Raw genomic sequence first — 20,067 nt, forward strand, 5'->3', positions numbered from 1 at the left:
GGCAGCCTTTGTCGCCTTGGAGTCCGTATTGGCAGCGGGAGCCGTTCGGAGGACCTGGGACACCGCGGAAGTCGGGAAATGGTGCGTGTGCCGGGGCCGGAGTCGGCGTCCCGAAGAGGGGGAGGGGCTGGGTGGAACCGGCCGGAACCGGCTGTGGGGGGACGCGGGCCTCCCCGCGGACCACTTCGGGGTCTGCGGACCCAGATCTCCCTGGTGCAGCTCGGCCCTCGGTCCTCTGGGCCGCAGGGTAGGGCTGGACCGGCAGCCAGATCTCCGGGTGTGCTGTCTTGTGCCTGCGCGGAGACTGCGGCCCGGGCGCCGGCGCCCTCTCTGGGCAGCTCCGCGCGCAGCCCCGAGTCTCCGCAGATCGTGCGGCTGTAACCCGCACGGCTTCGCTGCCCGAGTCAGTGCACCGAGACGCCGAGGGCTAGCGCAGGAGCAGTTTAATAGGGGGAGAGGGGAGGACACCCCGGATCCGCCTCCCTGAGGGATTTGTGATCTTCACGGGGGCGGCTGGGGCGTGGGATCGCTAGTTGGTGGGGAAGTGAGGGGCGAATCCTGGGTCGGGAGGTGAAGAACCGTATTCTGCTGAGTGGGCTCGTTCGTGGGGTCTTCAGCCTGCTTGGCGCCAACCTTTCCGCTGGAATTCAGGATCTGAGAAAGAACTCTGTTGACTCTTGAGCAGCTCTCAGAGATCTTATCCCCAGGCACAGTGGGGAAGCCGGCGTCTGCCGTGACCTGACTCTCAGGGAGGCGGCCCCGTGAGGCGGCGGGGCTGAGGGCACCTGGTTAGTATCAACTGCAATCTGACCTCCAGCCTGACTCGCAGTTCTGTGAACCCGGTGAGGGCACTGCACGGTGACGACAGGAGGGTCACCAGGCAGAATCCAGACTCGTTTGTGGGGTTCGTGTGTGGGAGGAGCTGTGGTCTCTGTGGTCCTCAGTCGCTTCTTTCTTTCCAAAGGCGACCGTTTTTCCTCGGAGTCTTGCAGAGATGTGGGCAGCAGGATCTGAAATCTACCACCCTGTCCCCTCAGTCTAACTGCTCCTGGGGCTGGCAGCAGATCTCTTGGTTTCCAGAGCCTTCCCCAGGCTGTCTTCCCAATTCATAGGAACTTTATGAAGTCTTTGGCCCCTAGGCGATGTTTCACTAGTTTGTCATCTTGTTTTCAGCTAGCAATGTATGCCTTTTTCTTGAAAGAATTGTTCTGGGTTCCTGAACAATGTTCTGGGTTCCTGGTCATTCTTGTAATTCCAGCTCTTTGGGAGGCTGAGGCAGAGGCATTGTTTGATCCCAGTAGTTCCAGACCAGCCTGGGCAACATGGCAAGACCTTGTCTCTAGATAATGATAATAAAATCAGCTGGACTTGGTAGCCGTCACTTGTAGTCGCAGCTACTCCTGAGGCTGAGGTGGGATGATGGCTTGAGCCAGGGAGTTTGAAGCTGTAGTGAGCCATGATCGTGCCTCTGCATCCCAGTCTGGGCAACAGAGGCAGACCCGTCTAAAAAAAAAATGGATGCCCACAGCTGCCAAGTCTCTAGGAGGGTCTAGTGAATATGAGCCACTGGGTCACTCCTGCCAGAGGACAGCCTGAGATAGGGGGCATGGGGCTTCCTGGGGAGCAAGTGGATCCCCTGGGGTAGAAGGAATCTTCTGGTGTAGCATTCCCGTAAAAAGCTAACCCCTGGGACACTCACCTTTTCTTTCCCAACCCTAGTTTCCATTCCTTGGGGACACATTGATCAGCCAATTTCATGGTTGTATTCCACGGAAAAAAACCAAATGACTTCTGCCTTCTGGACTCTGTCAAACTTAAAAAAGAGAAAGTTAAATCTAAGGACTGGAAAACCTGCTCGTTGAGGTAGTGCAAGAGCCTAGAAAGCACACAAGACAGTGTCTCCTGGGAGGGTGGTGATCAAAATAGGGTTAGGGGATGTCCCAGGTGATAGGATGACCTGTCCTGATACTTGCAATAGACTTTGATGTGTTCCAGTCAGCACTGCTCATTCCTGTGTTTGTTACCTTGAAAAGATATGTTGACTCTTTTCGGCCTAAATTTTTGATTAAATGTAAAATGCATCCTATGATTAGAGATTATTAGTGAACTACAATCCCAGCACTTTGGGAGGCCGAGGTGGGAGAATTACCAGGTCAAGAGATGAGATCATCCTGGCCAACATGGTGAAACCCTGTCTCTACTAAAAAAAAAAAAAAAAAATACAAAAATTAGCTGGATGTGGTGGAACGTACCTGTAGTCCCAGCTACTTGGGAGGCTGAGGCAGGAGAATCACTTGAACCTGGGAGGTGGAGGTTGCAGTGAGCTAAGATCATGCCATTGCACTGCAACCTGGTAACAGTGAGACTTTGTCTCAAAAAAAAAAAATAAAATAAAAAAATAAAAATCGTTAGTGAAGACAAAGTATTCCCAGAGTTGAACTTCAGAAAATAAATTGTGTATGTAATTCTAGAAAGAGTTGGATTTCAGAATATAAATGGTATATGTAATCTTCTATTCCATTTTTTAAAAACCTTTATTTATTGATTTTTGCCCCAGAGCTTATGTAGTATGTTTGTTTTTTGGTGTGTTTGTTTTTTGGATGATTTCAGATGGAATTTCAGGGTTTAGTAGTATAACTACTACCAAGGAAAAATATTGGGAAAAACCCTCTTCCATTATAGCTGCAAAAAAAAAAAAAAAAAAGAATACGTTTTTACAACAAAGTGTAGCAGGTACTTTGATTGAATTTAAAAGATTTAACAAAAGTTCATTTCCTCCTCTTTTTCGGGTGGAGATTTTGGAACAATGGAGAAGTCTGTTCTGTTCCTGTTATGTGGATTTGGCAGATTAGTGCTAAATTCTGTGGGACAGGACTTTCCAACAGCTAAAAAAGTAAAATATATATATATATATTTTACTATACGGCTTACTACCATGGAAGTAGTAATTAAATGGCATTCATTGTCTTAAATGGATAGATACTTGTGCTTTTCCTATTGAACTATATAGAATGTAGGTGCCTTACGATTTCCTTCCCACCCATAAACATAAACACTGAATTTGAGTGATTTTCCTGGATTCAACAAACATGAGTATTTTGTTTTTAAATATCCATGTAAAGCATAGAAGGGTGAGTAGCTTTGACCATGGCTTGAGGCTGATGCCCACTTTTTTTCTTTTTTTTGAGACAGTCACGCTCTGTTGCTTAGGCTGGAATGCAGTGGCACGATATTGGCTCACTGCAACCTCAACCTCCTGGGTTCAATCAATTCTGCTTCAGCCTCCAGAGTAGCTGGGATTACAGGTGCGTGCCACGATGCCCAGCTAATTTTTGTATTTTTTAAATTTTATTTTATAGAGATGGAGTTTCACCATGTTGGCCAGGCTGGTCTCGAACTCCTGACCTCAGGTGATTCACCCGCCTTGGCCTCCCAAAGTGCTGGGACTACAGGCATGAGCAACTGCACCTGGCCTAATTTTTGTATTTTAAGAGACAGGGTTTTGCTTTGTTGGCCAAGCTGGTTTTTTTTGTTTTTGTTTTTGTTTTTTTTGAGACAGAGTTTCGCTCTTGTTGCCCAGGCTGGAGTGCAATGGCGTGATCTCGGCTCACCGCAACCTCCGCCTCCCGGGTTCAGGCAATTCTCCTGCCTCAGCCTCCAGAGTAGCTGGGATTACAGGCATGCGCCACCATGCCCAGCTAATTTTTTGTATTTTTAGTAGAGACGGGGTTTCACCATGTTGACCAGGATGGTCTCGATCTCTTGACCTCGTGATCCACCCACCTCGGCCTCCCAAAGTGCTGGGATTACAGGCTCGAGCCACCGCACCTGGCAGTGGCACAATCTTGGCTCACTACAATCTCTGCCTACCATTTCAAGAAATTCTCCTGCCTTAGCCTCTTGAGAAGCTGGGGTTACAGGCACGTGCCGCCACACTTGGCTGGCTTTTGTATTTTTAGTATAGATGGGGTTTCACTGTGTTAATCAGGCTGGTCTCAAACTCCTGACTTTATGATCTGCCTGTCTTCGCCTCCCAAAGTGCTGGGATAACAGGCATGAGCCACTGTGCCTGGCCAGGTCTTGTTTTTTTTTCATTCTACTCTGTCAGTATCTGTCTTCTTGTATATTCATATAATGTACATTTAAAGTGGTTATTGATGTACTTCGATTCATATGTACTTATATAATTGTTTTATACGTGTTATATTTGTCTCTTTTTTTCCGGCTTCCTTTCTTTTTCCACCTCACTTTATTTTAACTGAGCGTTCTATATGATTTCGTTTTCTTCTAATAGTATGGGAAGTTTACTTATTTCTGTGTCTCCCTTTCCCCCCGCTCCCTTTTTTTTGAGACAGAGTCTCACTCTGTTGCTCAAGCCTGGAGCGCAGTGGCGCGATGTTGGCTCACTGCAACCTCCACCCCACCCCCCAGGTTCAAGCAGTTCTTCTGTTTCACCTTCCAGAGTAGCTAGGGTCCCTCCGTCCCTCCCTTCCTCCTTTCCTCCCTCCCTTCTTTCTTTTCTTTTCTTTTCTTTGTACAAGATCTTGCTCTATCACCTATACTAGAGTGCAATGGAGCAATCATAGCTAACTGTAACGTCCAACTCCTGGACTCAAGAGATCCTCCATACTTGCTCTTCTGGGTAGCTGGGACTACAGGTACAGGGCATCACACCAGGCTAGTTTTTTTTTTTTTTTTTTTTTGGATAGAGCCTTGCTCTATCTCCAGGCTGGAGTGCAGTGGTGCAGTCTCCACTCACTGCAGCCTCTGCCTCCTGGGTTCAAGTGATTCTTCTGCCTCAGCCTCCTGAGTAGCTGGGACTACAGGCTAGCGTCACCCAGCTAATTTTTGTATTTTTAGTAGAGATGGGGTTTTACCATGTTGGCCAGGATGGTCTTGATCTCTTGACCTTGTGATCCTCCCACCTCGGCCCCTCAAAATGCTGGGGTTACAGATGTGAGTCACTGCATCTGTTTTCACTTTTTGTAGAGTCTCATTGTGTTGCTGACTGTGGACTCAAACTCTTGAGCTTAAGCAATCCTTTTGTCTTACATCTCAAGAGTGTTGGCATTACATGAACCACTGTGATAGGCTGTTGTTTCTTAAATTTTATTATTGAATTCCCTAGCATTTGGAGTAAACCATTCACAACAAATGAACCTTCAGTTTTAAATAACACTGTACTAACGGGGTAATGCTAGTATAACACAGTGTTCAGAATTCCTCCTTCCCTCCCAGTTTAACATCAGTACATTGTTCATGTTATTTTTTGAACAAACTTTTATGATACCCAATAGGAATAAGAAAAGGAAATAATTTTTGTGCCTTCATTGACTTATTTTCTTTCTTTTCTTTCTTTCTTTCTTTTTTTTTTTTGATAACAGAGTCTGGCGTGCCCAGGCTGAAGTGCAGTGGTGCAATCTTGGCTCACTGCAACCTCCGCCTCCCAGGTTCAAGCTCTGCCTCAGCCTCCCAAGTACCTGGGACTACAGGCACACGCCATCACACCTGGGTAATTTTTTGTATTTTTAGTAGAAATGGGATTTCACCATGTTGGCCAGGCTGGTCTTGAAGTCCTGACCTCGTGATCCATCTGCCTCAGCCTTCCAAAGTTCTGGGATTACAGGTGTGAACCACCACACTGTCCAACATCTTTGTTCTTTAGTGTGTGTTCATCCAATGTTCTGACAGAGATTTCCTGAATGCTAGAAGCTAGTAAAAAGAGATAAAGCACACAAAAGCCTGACCTCTTCTAGTCTTCATGGATGGCTCTGTCCTGGGGCATTCCTTGAAGACTAAGCCAGGCTGTTTAACACTCTACTTTAGCCTTTATTTTCTGCTTAACAAAACCTACAGATCAGCCAAAACTGAAAATGAGGGTTTCTTCTCAGGTATCTTTTGTGAAAATGTATTATTTACTGTGCATGCATGAGGCTTTCTCAATTCCCCAGAATACCTGGGTGCTTTTGAGTACTCTAGTATCTGGAGGACATTTTCTCTTCAGCTCTTTTTCCCCCGTGACTGAGTTGATCTACTGTATGTCTTAATCATAGTCTGTTCTTCCAGTTGGCTGGAGGCTTTTTGTATATTTTGCAACATTCTCATGCAGTTCTTGCCAACTTTGACCCGATTGTGTTATATTGTAGCTAGAATAGAAAAGAGAGCCTTGGCTGGGCGTGGTGGCTCACACCTGTAATCGTAGCATTTGGGGAGGCTAAGGCAGATTACTTGAGGTCAGGAGTTTGAGACCAGCCTGGCCAACGTGGTGAAACCACGTCTCTAGTAAAAATACAAGAATTGCCCGGATGTGGTGGAGCACACCTGTACTTCCAGCTACTCGGGAGGCTGAGGCAGGAGAATTGCTTGAACCCAGGAGGCGGAGGTTGTAGTAAGCCAAAGTCACGCGACTGCACTCCAGTCTGGGTGACAGAGCAAGACTCTGTCTCAAAAAAAAAAAGAGAAAAGAGAGCCTTGTTTCCGACCATTGGATAGTCCTTATACAGATTGGAAAATACAAAGGCAATAATTTTCAAATAAAATCTGATCTGCTGTCTCTAGAATCAGCGTCCAGGGTTCTATACCAGGAACTTGGGCTGCTCTGTTGAAGACTGGCATTGATAGGGGGAGGGACTGAGCCAAGAACAAATAAAAATTCCACAAGACTTCTACCACTTTTCATTTTTCTTTATATATATGGTTTCTCTCTCTGCTAATAGTATGGGATGCCACATCTAACCAGAAAGTTCATTATAGAGCCAGTGCCCAGAGTGTTTCTTTATAGCTGTCTTAGCCTGTTTCTTGTTATTCATAACAGCATTACTGGACCTGGGTAATTTATAAGAAACAGTATTTAGTTTTTACATTTCTGGAGGCTGGGAAGTCCGGGATTAAGGCTGGGCATCTGGTGAGAACCTTCTTGCTGGTGGGGACTCTGCAGAGTCGCTAGGTGACATAGAGTATCACATGGTGAGGAAATGGAGTGTCTAGCTCAGATCTCTTTCTCTAGAAGGACATGAGTCCTACTCCTGAGATAGCTCATTTATTCACCCATTATGGATTAATCTATTCATGAGGTCCAAACCCTCAGGACTAAATCACCTCTTAAAGCCCCACCTTTTTTTTTTTCTAACTGCCACTTTGGAGATTAACATTCAGTGTGCATTTTGGAAGGGACAACCATTCAAACCTAGCAGTGGCTAATCAGGTGCACTCCCTCTGCTGAGTATGTAACAAAATTCTAAACTCTCAGAAGGAAGAGGGGAGTTATGGTAATAATATATATTGTTTTGCCTAAACAGTTTAGGCACACTCCACTTCTGTTATGTTCATGGGGCCTTCCCCTAAATACATTGTCTAGGCACCATGAAAGGCCCAACTTTGTGATCAAGCATTTGTAAGGATATGTAGTCTCAGGACTGCTAATGGTAACTCTCTGTTGCACAATAAGTAGTAGGACTTTATCATGCCAAGGACTGTAAACCCACTGTGGAATAGACATTAGGGGTGATCCGGGCTATGTGATTCACTCACTTAGTTCACCACCAAGTGGCATGTTTCTATTCAACTGTTAATTTACTAAACATGTTCAGTTCTAACTTCAGAGTTAATGTGTAGGAGAAAGTGAGTGTAGACAGAGAATAAGTGGATTTACCATGTCATTGAATAAAATGTTTGGAAACCACAGCATCATGTGAAGTTTATGAAGTGAGTATAGATTATCAGTACTGTGATTTTCGCCCTTCCTCCTCTGTACATGTGGGATGGATCAGGCCTCAGTGGCTTTAGAGGATGTGGCTGTGAACTTCACCCGAGAAGAATGGGCTTTGCTGGGTCCTTGTCAGAAGAATCTCTACAAAGATGTGATGCAACAAACCATCAGGAACCTGGATTGTGTAGGTAAGGATGACATTGCATTTCCACTTAATTAATTGGAGACATGTTTCTTAGTCATTCATGCTGTTCAGATATTTGGAATATGGAAAGGGAATATGGTTGGCCCTGGAAAAAAGAAACAGATTTAGGGGTGCCAGTTCCCATTGCAGTTGTACATCTTCATATAACTTTTTGTCAGGCCGAGTACAGTGGCTCACACCTATAACCAGCACATTGGGAGGCCAAGGTGGGTGGATCATTTGAGGTCAGGAGTTCGAGACTAGCCTGACCAACATGGTGAAACCCCTCCTCTACTAAAAATACAAAAACTAGCTGGGCATGGTGACATGTGCCTGTAATCTGAGCTACTCAGGAGGCTGAGGCAGGAGAATCGCTTGAACCTGAGATGCAGAAGTTGCAGTAAGCCAAGATCGTGGCACTGCACTCCAGCCTGGGCAAGAGACTGTCTCAGAAACAAACCAAAAAACAAAAAACTTTTTGTGCAGAACATCTTAGCCTACTGTTGACAGGCAGCATTATCTATCCACATAAGCAGTGATTAATACATATATTTTATGTCATATTATTACATCCTATATTCTCACAGTAAAGTAAGCGAGAAACAAAAAATGTTAGTAAGATAATTATAAGGAAGAAAAACTATATTTACTGTTCATTAAGTAGAAGCACATCATCAGAAAGATTTTCATCATTGTCTTTGTCTTGAGTAGGCTGAGTAAGAAGAGTGGTTGGTCTCACTGTCTTGGGTAGCAGAGACTGAAGAACATGTATGTGTAAATGGACTTGTGCAGTTCAAACTTCTGTTTTTCAAGAGTCAACTGTACTTCAGTGAATGCATTTTGCATGATTGCAGTGTACATCAAAATCTTACTGTTGGTCTGTAATTTTGTAAAAATTTACAATGATTTTTCTGGGTCTACCTTTTAGGAATGAAATGGAAAGACCAGAACATTGAACATCAGTACAGATATCCCAGGAAAAATCTAAGGTAATTTATACTCACAGGAGAAAGATAGGTCCCTGGAACTGTTCTGAGAATGACATGAAATTTTATTTTATTTTATATTATTTTATTTTTTATTATTTTATTTTATTTTAGAGACAGAGTCTCTCTCTGTCGCCAGGCTGGAGTGCAGTGGTATGATCCCAGCTCACTGTAACCTCTGCCTCCCGAGTTCAAACGATTCTCGTGCCTAAGCCTCCCAGGTAGCTAGGACTACAGACGTGTACCACCATGTTTTTAAATTTTTGTAGAGATGGGGTTTCACCATGTTGGCCAGGATAGTCTCAATCTCCCGACCTCATGATCCGCCTGCCTTGGCCTCCTAAAGTGCTGGGATTATAAGCTTGAGCCACCGTGCCTGGTGACATGAAATTTTAAAAACAAGCAAAGAAAATGAACAAGCCTAGCTTAAATTTATTTATCCTTAGAAAATTTTCTCCAAAAACATATACTTAAATGTTCCATAGCTGTTCAGTGTTTGTAAAATAGTTCCCATGGTAACAATATTAGGAATCCACATATGAATATCATTGTCTTAAGAACACTTGGGGTTGAGCTATCTTGTACAACATTCCATCCATTCACGTTCAAGCAGGGCATGAAGCCTACAGTTTACATGGTAATGTTAAAAATATACATCCAATACCTATTAATGCCTATAAAATGATTTATAAACCTTTAGTGACATATTTCCCATTTTTTACAGATGTTATATGTTAGAGAGATTTGGTGAAAGTAAAGATGGACGTCAGTGTGGCGAAACATCTAGCCAGATTCAGGATAGTATTTGGAACAAGAACACTCTGCCTGGAGTAGGTCCATGTGAAAGCAGTATGTGTGAAGAAATCGTCATGGATCATTCATCCCTTAATTGCTACATCAGAGTTGATGCTGGGCACAAACCACATGAGTATCATGAATGTGGAGAGAAGCCAGATACACATAAACAATGTGGGAATGCCTTCAGTTGCCGCAACTCATTTCAAACACCTGGAAGTCCTCACACTGGAAAGAAACCATATGATTGTAAAGAATGTGGAAAATCCTTCAGTTCTCTGGGAAACCTTCAAAGACACATGGCAGTGCAGCGTGGAGATGGACCTTATAAATGTAAGTTGTGTGGGAAAGCCTTTTTCTGGCCCAGTTTATTACATGTGCATGAAAGAACGCACACTGGAGAGAAACCGTATGAATGTAAGCAGTGTTCTAAAGCCTTTTCTTTTTACAGTTCCTATCTAAGACATGAAAGAACACATACTGGGGAGAAACCATATGAATGTAAGCAGTGTTCCAAAGCCTTCCCTGATTACAGTTCTTGTCTAAGACATGAAAGAACTCACACTGGAGAGAAACCCTACACATGTAAACAATGTGGGAAAGCCTTTAGTGCTTCCACTTCCCTTCGAAGACATGAAACAACTCACACTGGAGAGAAACCCTATGCATGTAAGCAGTGTGGGAAGGCATTTCATCATCTGGGGAGCTTTCAGAGACACATGATAACACACACTAGAGATGGACCTCATAAATGTAAGGTATGTGGGAAAGGTTTTGATTGTCCCAGTTCACTGCAAAGTCATGAAAGAACTCACACTGGAGAGAAGCTCTATGAATGCAAGCAGTGTGGGAAAGCATTATCTCATAGCTCAAGCTTTCGAAGACACATGACAATGCACACTGGAGATGGACCTCATAAATGCAAGGTATGTGGGAAAGCCTTTGTTTATCCCAGTGTATTTCTAAGACATGAAAAGACTCACACTGCAGAGAAACCCTATAAATGTAAACAATGTGGCAAAGCCTACCGTATTTCCAGTTCCCTTCGAAGACATGAAACAACTCATACTGGAGAGAAACCCTATAAATGCAAATGTGGGAAAGGCTTTATTGATTTCTATTCCTTTCAAAATCACAAAACAACTCATGCTGGAGAGAAGCCATATGAGTGTAAGGAATGTGGGAAAGCATTCAGTTGTTTCCAATACCTTTCTCAACATAAAAGGACTCACACAGGAGAGAAACCTTATGAGTGTCAAACATGTAGGAAAGCCTTCAGTCATTTTGGTAACTTAAAAGTCCATGAAAGAATTCACTCTGGAGAGAAGCCGTATGAATGTAAGGAATGTGGGAAAGCATTCTCTTGGCTCACTTGCTTTCTACGACATGAAAGAATTCACATGAGAAAGAAATCCTATGAATGTAAACAGTGTGGTAAAGCCTTCACTCATTCTCGTTTCCTTCAAGGACATGAAAAAACTCACACTGGAGAGAACCCGTATGAATGTAAGGAATGCGGGAAAGCATTTGCTTCTCTCAGTTCCTTGCATAGACATAAAAAGACTCACTGGAAAGATAATCTGTAAATGTCTGGAATGTGGGAAAGCATTTATTTATTTCATTTCAGAAACTTGGAAGAAACACATTGGAGATAAACCCTGTGAATGTAAGCACTTTGGGAAAGCCTTAAGGAGTTTCAGTTTCTTTCTAATACAGTTATCCTTTGATACATGCTGGGTATTGGTACCAGCACTCTGTGAGCCATTTCAAGTCCCTTTTATAAAATGACATATTTGTATGTGACCTACCCACATCCTCTTGTATACTCTCAATCATGTCTAGATTACTTAAAATACCTCATGCATTGTAAAAGCTATGCAAATAGTTGTTCTATTGTATTGTTTAGGGAATCGTGATAAGGAAGAGTCTATGTACTTTCAGTACAGATGCAGTAATTGTGAGCCTGTCGACATAGTATATGTCAGCCAGACCATTAAAGTTTCTTTCTTTCAGCCGTCACATATTGCTTTTGTTAAATGTGTTAACATCCAAAATCCTGGGTCTTTTCTCTTGATAACCCAAATATAATGATTATAGTGATGATTATTCTGTGGTGCCTAATGTTTTGATGTGTTGAGATGACTAAATGTATGGCACTGTGGGTAAGTAGTGAGACATCAGGTTAACTTGAATCTTGACAGGCCATCAGGACTATCATCTATGTTGGAAGAACCAAGTTGCAATTATAGATGTGGACTCATTTGATGAGGCTACATAATACTAATGTCAGGATCTGTTTGGCTTGAGGGCTGAACATCTGTAACCATTGAATGTTCCAACTTATTTGCAGATGCTTAGTTATAGGAAACTAGTTCTTCTTTTCCTTTGCTTCATCACAAAAAATCTTACAGTGTTTATAGGCATGTTGTTATTTCTCAGGTAAAATGAAAGCTTTGTTTCATTGTGGGATCTTTGAGGATCATACCACTTTTTCACCTTTGTCTGCTGAAAAACCGGCAAACTTTTCAAGTGTCCAAATCAGTGACTCTTTGTCTTCTAAATTTTCTGATCATCATCATCTGTAGTGGATTCAGCAGACTTTGAAATTCCTAGTTGGTAAGGTTTTCTTTTTGCTCTTTTGTGTGTCATTTCAGACAGCGCTCCTCACCAACTTTTTTGGACAACATTTCAGATATTCTTAATGACTGCATTAATAGTTAGGAAGTCCCTGAAGACTCCCTTATTCCATGATGGCTTGTAACATACATTGGCTGTCCTGGGCTTTAGGGCATCTAAGCCTTCCCATTGTGAAGCTCATTCAAAGTTAGTATCAAGACCCCATGAATTCACCCAAGGTCAGGTGGATATAAGTCACTTTAATGCACTTGATGATGCCTTGATCTAGTGACACAGCAGTGATGTAGTTTTAGGAGGCAGAAATATCACTTGCATTTTTTTTTTTTTTGAGATGGAGTCTCGCTCTGTCACCCAGGCTAGAGTGTAGTGGCGCGATACTGGCTCACTGCAACACCTGTCTCCTGGGTTCAAGCAATTCTCTGCCTCAGCCTCCCGAATAGTTGGGATTACAGGCACCCACCACCATGCCCAGCTAATTTTTGTATTTTTAGTAGAGATGGGGTTTCACTATCTTGGCCAGGTTGGTCTTGAACTCCTGACATCGTGATCCACGCTCCCAAAGTGCTGGGATTACAGGCATAAACCACCCACCCTCCCAAAGTGCTGGGATTACAGGCGCAAGCCACCATACCCAGCCACTTGCATGTTTTTTTTTAGGCAAAACAAAGATTGGAGAGAGAGCCTGGAGTATTGTCAATTCTGAGGAAGACCTTGAGTGGAAGTCTCATTGAGGTATTCCATCACATCAGGAGTGAAGCATTGGTAAAAGAAAACCTTCTTATTTATTTTCTTGGCAGGACACAGGTGAGCAAGTTTTGTTTTTGTCCTAAAGAGCCTGCTTATTGCCCAGTAGATGAAGCCTGGGTTATTCTTGTGAACTGATTGATGTATTACCTGACAGCAGCAGAATAAGATGATCTTTCCAGGCCTTGAACCCCAGTACCTGCACTCACGGATGAAGGTGCCATTGGACTTCTAGAATATGCCTGATTCATGACAGTAGAAGATTTGCTCTGGAAGGTAGTCTTTCTTTTTTGTTTTACGAGCTCCTCTAGGAATGCTGTGTTTTCCCTGGTATCAGCCAATGACAATTCTTTCCTGTGGTCTTCAAGTTCTTGGGCTGCAGTATGTTTCATAGCTAGCCTAGCCAGACCTTACAGGCTTTAGACTCCTTCCTCTTGTTCTCCTCAGCCCTCTCACAGTGGTGCTCATAGAGGCTAAGTGTTTTTTTCAAGTATGATGTTACCATCAACAGGGATGTGGTTCTTCGATGTGTCCTCCAGCCACACAGTTAATGCTTTCTTAGTCTTTATACTTAGTTTATCATGAACCAGAGGGATCATTTTTGCCATCATAGGGGCAGCTCTAACACTTTCAGGAATTTTAGCTTCTGTCTGCTTTAGTGTGTGATTTCTTGGTTCTATTTTATTTATTTATTTATCTATCTGTCTATCTTTATTTTTTATTGGTTTGGTGTCACTGAAGATCTTGTTTCCTTCTTACTGACCTTACGAACTTTCCAAGGTGACATGCCACTTTTCAAAACATCTTAGGTTTGTATTTTCTGATTGAGAAAGCACTTTTTGTTTCCTGCTAACCTTTTAGGGATAGCTTTGACCAGTTGATTCCTTCATAGGAGCCATTTTTGAACATTTAAAAATTTTTTTATGTATGACATTTCAAGGGACTGTAAATCAACAAAACAGTCTTTAAAAGCTGGAACAAGTTGGTGAACTCATACTTCCGGATTTCAAAACTTATTACAAATCCATACTAATAAAAACAGTTTGGTACTAGCACAATAACAGAAATAGAGAAGGCAACAAGATAGCACAGAAAGTCTAATAAAGTTTAATTTATATAAAGTCTTAACAATTGTTGAAAAGTCTGCTTTGACTATTCAGTGGGGGATAGCTTAGTGTTCCCATAGAATGATGCTGTTGGGAAATGCACGTCCACATACAGCAGGATGAACTTGTACCCTTACCTAACATGTATGAAAGTTCAAATGAATGAAATACGTAAGTGTACATCTTAGATCTATAACTATTAGGTGAAAATACATGGTAAAAGCTGTATGACAGTGAATTTTGCAATGATTTATTAGATTTTGGCACCAAAAGCATTGACCCATAAGGGAAAAAATAAGACAGACTTTGTGGAGCTTATGCATCAAAAGGCAGTATTAGCAGAGTAATTGGGTAACCCATAGAATGGAAGAAACTATTTCCAAATTGTATATCTGATAAGGGGTTAACATGCGGATTATTTAGAGAACTATAAAAAGTTAGCTACTAATAAATTACTTGTTATGAAATTAATGTTTGTGTCCTTATAAAATTGTATTTATTTTTCCACTTCCCTGATGTGGCAGTATTAGGCAATGGTTTTTTTGAGACATAAGGATTAGGTTAGATTATGAGAGTGGAACCTCAAAAATGAGCGTGGGCTGTGCATGGTGGCTCATGCCTGTTATGGCAGCACTTTGAATGACCAAGGTGGGAGGATCGCTTGAGGCTTGCATTTTTTTTTTGGTAGCTGGGATTATAGGCGCCTGCCACCGTGCCCGGCTAATTAAGTAGAGATGCAAAACCCCATCTCTACTAAAAATACAAAAGTAGCTGGGCATGGTTGTGGATGCTTGTAGTTCTAGCTACTTGGGAGGCTGAGGTGGGAGAATCTCTTGAACCCAGGAAGCAGAGGTTGCAGTCAGCCGAGATCGTGCCACTGCACTCCAGCCTGGGCAATAGAGTGAGACTCCATCTCACCACTGTGCCTGGCCTATTTTTCTTTTTCTTTTTTTTTTTTTTAACAGGTTCAGTGATCTGTGCAGATACATGCTGCTACCATGCCAACTGATTTTTTAATTTTTTGTAGAGATGGAGTCTTGCTGTCTTGCTCAGCCTGGTCTTGAACTCCTGGACTCATGCATTCCTCTGTCCTTGTTCTCCCAAAGTACTGAGATTACGTGAGCCACCACACCTGGCTGGACCTTTCTTTTTTTTTTTTTTTTTGAGATGGAGGCTCACTCTGTTGCCCAGGCTGGAGTGCAGTCGTGTGATCTTGGCACACTACAACCTCTGCCTCTTGGGTTGGAGTAATTCTTCTGCCTCAGTCTCCCGAATAGCTGGGATTGCAGGTGCCCATCTGGTAATTTTTGTATTTTTAGTAGAAACTGGGTTTTACCATGTTGGCCAGTCTGGTCTTGAAATCCTGACCTCAGGTGATCCACCCACCTCGGCCTCCCAGAGTGCTGAGATTACTTACAGGTGTGATCCACCACACCCGACCCAGACCTTTTTTAATGAGCCAATATGCTGATTGCAAACACAGTAATTATGACTAAATAAAGTATTTTCCATTCATTTGGAAAGATGTTATTTGCTCAATATAGGATTCTTTGTTCAAATACTTGTTCTTTTAGTTCTTTAAGGATATTGCTCCATTGTCTTCCAGTTCGAATTGTTTCTGATAGTAAGTATGTAATCAGTGTTACACTTGGTTGTCTGTTGTTAAGGTGTCTTTTTCCCCCAGTTTCTTCAAGTAATTCTTTATTATACCTGGTTTTCAGCAATTTGATGCTGTGTCTTGGTGTGGATTTGTTGATATATATTGTGGTTGTGGTTGAGCTTTTTGCATCTCTAGGTTCATAGTTTTTATCTGTTTTGGAAAATATGGGACTAATATTTGTTGCCTTTTTTTTTTTTTTTTTTTCTGGATAGAGGGTCTCACTCTGTTACCCAGGATGGAGTGCAGTGGCTCAAACATGGCTCAGTGCAGCCTCATCCTCCTAGGATGATGAGGCTTCAACTCAGCCTCCCAAGTAGCTAAGACTACAGGTGTACACCACCATGCCCGGCTAATTTTTTTGTAATTTTAGTAGAGATGAGGTTTCACTTTATTAGCCAGTATGATCTTGGTCTCCTGACCTCATGATCTGCCCGTCTCAGCCTTCCTAGGTGCTGGGATTACAGATGTAAGCCACTGTGCCTGGCCCATTTTGCAACATTTTAAAGTAGTTCTTGCCAAATTTGACCCTGACTGAGTTATTGTAGATGTAGAACAGAGAGCTTTGTTTCAGACCTTTGGAAAGTCCCCATACCAATTTGAAAATACAGAGGTGATACTTGAGTGATTAGGGTTTTATACTGGGATCTCCAGCTGCTGACTTTAAGACTGGCACCGAGGTAGGGAGGGATTGGGCCTAGGACAAACAGAAACTCCACAAGGCTTTCCTGCCATTTTCACTTTCATTTTTATTTCTCTTTATCTCTCTGTTAATAGTATGGGATGCTGAATATTATAATTTCAGAATTCTTTATCTGTTTTTATAATGCTGTCACTTTCTTAATGAGGAAGTTTTAAGCATTTTTAGCCATTTTTGACTTCAGTTAGATTTGGTAATGTCATCTTTGTTGACTAGTAAAGGTCTATTTTAGGGATTTAAGGAATATTATACATATTCATAAGAGATGACTGAGGTTTTTTTTTTTTTTGTTTTTTTTTTTTTTTATGAGACGGAGTTTTGGTCTTGTTACCCAGGCTGGAGTGCAATGGCGCGATCTCGGCTCACTGCAACCTCTGCCTCCTGGGTTCAGGCAATTCTCCTGCCTCAGTCTCCTGAGTAGCTGGGATTACAGGCATGCGCCACCATGCCCAGCTAATTTTTGTATTTTTAGTAGAGACGGGGTTTCACCATGTTGACCAGGATGGTCTCGATCTCTTGACCTTGTGATCCACCCGCCTCAGCCTCCCAATGTGCTGGGATTACAGGCTTGAGCCACCGCGCCCGGCATGACTGAGTTATTTCTAAGAACATGCACAGTCTGCCCTTTCTTTCCTTCTTTTTCTACATTACTCAATAATAAGTTTAAGATTTTTTCCTTGGGATTGTGAAGTACATTTTATTAGTCTTTTGTCAAACTTCGCTACGTTTGATCTAGTGGAAACCAGTTGCCAGCTTCCAAATATTCTCTCTTACTGTAATCACACATATGCTGGGCCTGATCCCCTGATCACAAGTTGCAACAAAGAATATGAAATGTAATCCACCAGCCTTGTTCATTAGAGACTCAGTGCCTAGAGTGTTTCCTCATGGCTGTTTTTCTCTTGTTTTTCTGCTTTTAACAGAATAAGCGAACCTGGGTAATTGATAAGAAATCATACTTAGTTTTTACAGTTCTGGAGACTGTCCCACGTCAAGGCTGGGAATCTGGTGAGAACCTCTTGCTGGTGGGGACTCTGTAGACTCCCTAGGTAGCACAGGTATCACATGGTGAGGGGATTAAGTGTGTAGCTCAGATCTTTTCTTCCTCTCATGATAGCAACTGTGCCACTCCTCAGATAACCCATTTATTCATTCAGCCATTTTGGATTAATTTATTTATGAGCTCCAAACCCTCAGGACCCAAAGCCCCACCTTTGATTACTTCCACATTGGAGATTAACATTCAACATGTATGTTTTGTAGGGGACAGACATTCAAACTTAGCAGTGGCTGATGAGGTAGGTGCACTCCCTCTGCTGAGCATGAAACAAAATTCCAACTCTCAGAGGACTATAGGAGCTAAGTAAATGCCTTAATATTTTTTTTCATAAATAGTTTAGGTACATTCAGCCCCTGTTACTAGTCACATTGGTGAGGACCCTCCCTAAATCTAGTATCTAGACACCATGAAAGGTCCAAAATTGTAAACAAGCATTTGTAAGTATATGTAGTCTCAGTACTACTAACATTAACTCTCTTTTGCACACTAAGTAGTAAGACTTTGTCATAAGAAGAACTGCAGATCCACTCAAGAAATAGACATTAAGGTCCTTGTAATAATACTCACTTCACTCACCAAAAGGAGACCTGTTCCAATTCAGCTGTTGTGTTAGCAAACACATTCAATTTTAGCATCAGAATTGCTATGTGGGAGACAGTAAGTGTAGACAGAGAATGAAAGTGGATTTACCATGTCATTGAATAAATGCTTGGAAACCACGCACCCAGGAAATTTAAGAATTAAGTCTAGATTCTCAGTACTGTCAATCTCATCTTTCCTCATCTACGTATGTGGGATGTTTCAGGACTCAGTGCTTTTGAGGATGTGACTATGAACTTTATCTGGGAAGAGTGGACTTTGTTGGGTCCTTGCCAGAAGAATCTCTACAAAGATGTGATGCAGGAAACCATCAGGAACCTGGACTGTATAAGTAAGGATGATGTCATATCTCCACTTAGTCAATTAGAGACATTTGTTTCTTGATCTGCAATGCTGTTCAAAGATTTGCAATATGGGAAGGGGGTATGATTGCATAGAATAACAGAGTTTAGGGGTGTCATCCTCCCAAGCAATTGCACATCCTGATGCAACTTTTTTCTACCACAGCTTAACTAATGTTCACTGGCACCCTGATTGGTCACATAAGCAATTGATAAATATATATATTATGTGTTATATTTGTTATATACTATATTCTCACAATAACATAAGCTAAAGAAAGAAAATAGCAATATGGGCTGGGTGTGGTGGCTCACGCCTATAATCTGCACTTTGGGAGGCTGAGGCAGATGGATCATTTGAGGCCAGGAGTTCAAGACCAGCCTGGCCAACATGGCGAAACCCTGTCTCTACTAAAAATACAAAAAAAAATTAGCCAGGCGTGGTGGCACATGCCTGTAATCTCAGCTGCTTGGGAGGCTGAGGCCCGAGAATTTCTTTAACCTGGGAGGTGGAGGTTGCAGTGAACCGAAATCTCACCAGTGCACTCCAGCCTGGGTGACAGAGCAAGACTCTGTCTCAAAAAAAAAAAGAAAATGGTGATATGAAAATCCTAAGGAAGAGAAACTATAGTTACTATTTGTTAAGTGGAAGTAGATTCTCATAAAGGTTTTCATCTTGTCTTCATATTGAGGAGGATGAGTAAGAGGAGAGATTGGTTTTGCTATCTCAGGTATAGCAGAAACTGAGGAAAATTTGTATATAAATGGACTTGAGCAGTTCGAAACTGTTTTTCAAGAGCCCACTGTAGTTTGATGAATGAGTCGTGCATGATTGCACTATAATATCTTACAGTTTTTCTATAATTTTGTAAAAAATTTTTCTGGGTCTATCTTTTAGGAATGAAATGGGAAGACCAGATCTTTGAAGATCAATACAAAAGTCCCAGGAGAAATGTAATTTGCTGCCACAGGAGAAAGATATGTCTCTGGAGTCATTCTTCAAATGATAGGAAATTTTACAAAGAAGCAAAGAAAATGAACAAGCCCAGCTTAAATTTATTTTAGAAGATTTTCTCCAAAAGTATATCCTTTTTTCATAGCTATTCAAGTGTTTGCATAATAGTTTCCATGGAAGCAACATTAAGAATCCCTACATTGCTGGGTGTGGTGGATCACGCCTGTAATCCCAGCACTTTAGAAGGCTGAGGTGGGTGGACCACGAGGTCAGGAGTTCGAGACCAGCCTCACCAACATGATGAAACCCCATCTCTACTAAAAATACAAAAATTAGCCTGGCTTGGTGGCACATGCCTGTAATCCCAGCTACTCAGGAGGCTGAGGCAGGAGAATTGCCTGAACCTGGGAGGCAGAGGTTTCAGTGAGCCGAGATCATGCCATTGCATTCCAGCCTGGGCAACAGAGTGAGACTCTGTCTCAAAAACAAAACAAACAAACAAAAAAACAAGAACAAGATTATAGTAGGCTCTAACTTCTGGATTTCAAAATGTACTGCAAATCTATGCTAATAAAATGTTTCATACTAGCATAA

At 42.2% G+C, this 20,067-nt stretch overlaps 2 protein-coding genes across 7 annotated transcripts in view; both read left to right on the forward strand.

The window, feature by feature from the left end:
• LOC101053815 (uncharacterized) lies at positions 1-19,989 on the forward strand. 6 transcript variants are annotated; one of them, XR_005578626.2, is made up of 7 exons: positions 3,750-7,896; positions 8,821-8,881; positions 9,603-10,599; positions 12,968-13,330; positions 17,441-17,525; positions 18,383-18,508; positions 19,417-19,989. XR_005578626.2 is itself a non-coding variant. In XM_003941752.4 (4 exons), the coding sequence occupies exons 1-4, from the start codon at positions 79-81 to the stop codon at positions 11,257-11,259; spliced, it is 1,848 nt and encodes a 615-aa protein (XP_003941801.2). In that variant the 5' UTR covers positions 1-78; the 3' UTR covers positions 11,260-12,974. The 6 variants fall into 6 exon arrangements, 2 of the variants coding, with proteins under 2 accessions (XP_003941801.2, XP_010327781.2); XM_003941752.4 differs by lacking the exons at positions 17,441-17,525; positions 18,383-18,508; positions 19,417-19,989 and adding an exon at positions 1-81 and having other exon boundaries at positions 7,770-7,896; positions 9,603-12,974; XR_012513435.1 differs by lacking the exons at positions 17,441-17,525; positions 18,383-18,508; positions 19,417-19,989 and having other exon boundaries at positions 9,603-12,289; positions 13,108-13,149.
• The window catches only part of LOC101054146 (uncharacterized), a 20,397-nt gene continuing 19,854 nt past the window's right edge, over positions 19,525-20,067 (forward strand). Inside the window, exon 1 of the mRNA XM_074384577.1 lies at positions 19,525-19,599. The gene's annotated coding sequence lies outside the window, so the exon portion shown is untranslated. The remainder of the gene's footprint in view (positions 19,600-20,067) is intronic.

This window comes from Saimiri boliviensis, chromosome 14 (genome assembly GCF_048565385.1).
Source record: "Saimiri boliviensis isolate mSaiBol1 chromosome 14, mSaiBol1.pri, whole genome shotgun sequence".
Classification (NCBI taxonomy): domain Eukaryota; kingdom Metazoa; phylum Chordata; class Mammalia; order Primates; family Cebidae; genus Saimiri; species Saimiri boliviensis.

Bases quoted from the DNA above. Each gene is read 5' to 3' on its own strand.
- LOC101053815 (XM_010329479.2), top strand. From the start codon at position 7,761: ATGGATCAGGCCTCAGTGGCTTTAGAGGATGTGGCTGTGAACTTCACC. The intron at 7,897-8,820 runs GTAAGGATGACA...TCTACCTTTTAG, and splicing joins CAGGAACCTGGATTGTGTAG to GAATGAAATGGAAAGACCAG. The intron at 8,882-9,602 runs GTAATTTATACT...CATTTTTTACAG, and splicing joins TATCCCAGGAAAAATCTAAG to ATGTTATATGTTAGAGAGAT.